General features: G+C 33.7%; 1 protein-coding gene across 1 annotated transcript in view; it reads left to right on the top strand.

The window, feature by feature from the left end:
- Positions 1–300: 300 nt before the first annotated feature.
- LOTGIDRAFT_238421 (hypothetical protein) overlaps positions 301–2,901 on the top strand; it is a gene marked incomplete at its 5' end in the record, with an annotated part of 8,575 nt that continues 5,974 nt past the window's right edge. The window contains 5 exons of the mRNA XM_009050135.1: positions 301–391; positions 901–984; positions 1,465–1,512; positions 1,817–1,921; positions 2,434–2,490. Coding sequence (XP_009048383.1) covers positions 301–391; positions 901–984; positions 1,465–1,512; positions 1,817–1,921; positions 2,434–2,490 — 385 coding nt within the window. The remainder of the gene's footprint in view (positions 392–900; positions 985–1,464; positions 1,513–1,816; positions 1,922–2,433; positions 2,491–2,901) is intronic.

Here is a 2,901-nt window from a genome sequence, read left to right as displayed (position 1 = left end):
CCATAACCATTATACTGTGACAAAATTACCATAACCATATTACTGTGACAAAAACTGCCGTAACAATATAACTGTGACAAAATTGCCATAACCATATTACTCTGATAAAAATTGCCATATCCATATAACTGTGAAAAAATTTCCATAGCCATATAACTGTGAAAAAATTTCCATAGCCATATTATGTGACAAAATTGCCATATAAATATAACTATGACAGAATCGCCATAACCATTTACTTTTGACGCTGTCATAACAATATAAATTGAATTGAAGTCATTTTCATAAATAAAGGATAAAATGGCTATGGCATATATCATATGTTGTATTGTAGCTCTTGATACTGAAGAAATAACAGAACATGACCTCGAAGGACCTACAAGTGAAAAAGGTAAGTAGTTTCAAAATCAGTCTGTTTTTTTTATTATTATTTCATGTTTATGGAAACTTAAATTGCAACATCCTTTTTTCTGTCTTGACGTCCGTTGTTGTTGTTGAAAGTCAAGAAAAGACGACGCCAGTTCATTTGAAGAACATAGTGTTTCTTGTTCCCCAGTGGTGCCGCCAGCTTCCCGAGACTGGCGGTACAAATAGGACAACTGTCTAAGCTTGATTTAAAATGCAGCAACTCTGTGGAGGTGTCATAGTCGCAAGCTTCTCAAGGAGGGTTGTCCTAAAAGATATTGCATTGATTTGGTGAATTCTAGCACATATTTTGGGGTAAAAACGCATAAAAATAATATCCTTAAATTTCTCAGAAATAAAGAGGGGTGCAAACCATTTTTCTAGAGGGACAAATCCCCTATGTACCCCGTCAATGCTCTTCCCGATTCACAAACAAGTTTACTTTGAATACCCTGTAATAAGTTGATATTGAAACCATTGTATCATGCTGTATAGGAAAGTCGGAAAATAAACTGACAGTAAAAATGGAAGAACATGCTGTATTTGAAGCTAGTAATAAAAACAACGTAATTGAAAATCGTAAGTAAATTCCTTAATACCATATTACTTAATTAACTTAGAGTTGACTTGATATGCGATTTCAATTTTTTGTTTGTTTTAAATTTGATGAACCATGACAATGAAGCAACCATTAGTACTAACGTAGTGCCACAAATGGAAAGCGGACATTGCTGTTGACTTCGGAGTTTAGAGTACTTATACATCTATGAATTCAGAAACAAATTACAATGTACAAACGCCCGTTTTCAACTTTTCTTTCTTTTTTCCTTCAATATTTTTGTTTTATAAGTTTAACGTAAATCTTTAGTTAGTAGATGTGTCTTCCCTTTTTTGGGGGGTCGGGGTGAAGAGTGGGGGGCGGGGTCATCCATATTTGAAAGGTTATATTTTAACTTAAGCATAACTGTATAGGCTACTCTTGTTGATATTATCTAAATACCTAAATACCTAAAACATAACCAAATACCATTGTCAATTCAGTTGTAATATGTCTTTCAGAATTAAAGGTAGAAGCAAGTGAAATAAATACTGTTGGTGGGAATCCAGGTGAGCGTATATCACTCTGATAGAACTAATTCTTTATATTTCTGAATTTAAAGGTCGCAATCGTTGAAATACTATTGCCAAGATTGTAGAAATTAATTCCTTTAATCATTCGTTAAGTTGGCACAGTTCAATAAACTTTAATTACTGTCACCCACTGTATTAGTTTTGTTTCATCCCAATTTTCGAGACTTTTTTGAAGAATAACAGTTATAAAATCATGTTCTTTTTTCAATGTTACGCTGGAAATATAGCATTGAATTATTGTAGAGTTATATCAACTTTTACAAAAACCATTTATTTCCAGTCCCAAGTGGTGCTGGTCTACCAGGAATGCCAGGTCTAGGTGGCTATGTTAATATAGCACTTGGAGAAAATGCTGCATGCAACTTGAACAATATGGCAAAACTTGGTATGTAGCCACGACAAGGTCTTTTAATCAAGATTAGAGACTAATGTGGTAAGGGTGTCTCTTGCAGATGCAGATATTAGATCCAAACTATCTATACATTTGCTGGATACAATGCTGTTTTCTATTAGTTTTCTGGATAGATGCTGTTGCCTCTGCAATCAGATCTAGATTTGAGTGTGTTTTCTGTTGGTTACTGTACTATCTTTATCGTTCCCGATCTTAAATCGAGTTCAGTCTAATATTGATCCGAATTGTGTCCTGATTTATGGTAGGTAATCGAAATATTGCAAAGCAGTAAAGCACAATACAAAACATCTATTACATTAGATTATCATCTAACATTATTCTAACAATGTATACTACAACTGAACCGCTGTTAAAAATCATAGTAAAATTATTCTCGTCGCAATGTAAACTCTGACAAATTCCAAATTCCAAGAATCCACGCAGGCAATCAGTCTGTATCTGGAAAATTAATCAGTAGGAGTAAAAAAATATATATTTAATTATAGATATAAAGAAGGAAGAAGAGCCGGAATATTTCATACTTAATTTTGTCGCCCAAAGTAGTAAGTAAACAATTGAATGGACTTATTTAATATTACTTACACACCGGGTGATACGGCGCTTCTCATAGAATATCTCAGAAAATTTTTTTAAGGGACAGATGCGCCATTCTTTTAGAGTAATCATACTTTATTCTCAGAAACGGGAATTTTTTAGCTAGGCCAATCAGCAATAGTCTTCACAGCTCACAGTCGAAATTTGAGCCTTCAAATCATATGTGTCCAGAGTTATCCACGTTTGACGACTCATCATTTTAAAATAGGCCTATGAAGAAAATACATATATAGAAATACTGATTAAAATTCCTAGTTTAAAATATTATTGAAAGAATTATGCGATTTTCGTACATTTCTAGTACTTCTGAAGGCTATAAACATATTTTCAAGACTCAAATCAACCCCCCCCCCCCCCCC

The sequence above is a fragment of the Lottia gigantea genome (assembly GCF_000327385.1).
Source record: "Lottia gigantea unplaced genomic scaffold LOTGIsca_145, whole genome shotgun sequence".
Classification (NCBI taxonomy): Eukaryota; Metazoa; Mollusca; class Gastropoda; family Lottiidae; genus Lottia; species Lottia gigantea.
The sequence above is the reverse complement of the archived record's forward strand: the minus strand, read 5'-3'. Positions and strand labels throughout refer to the sequence as shown.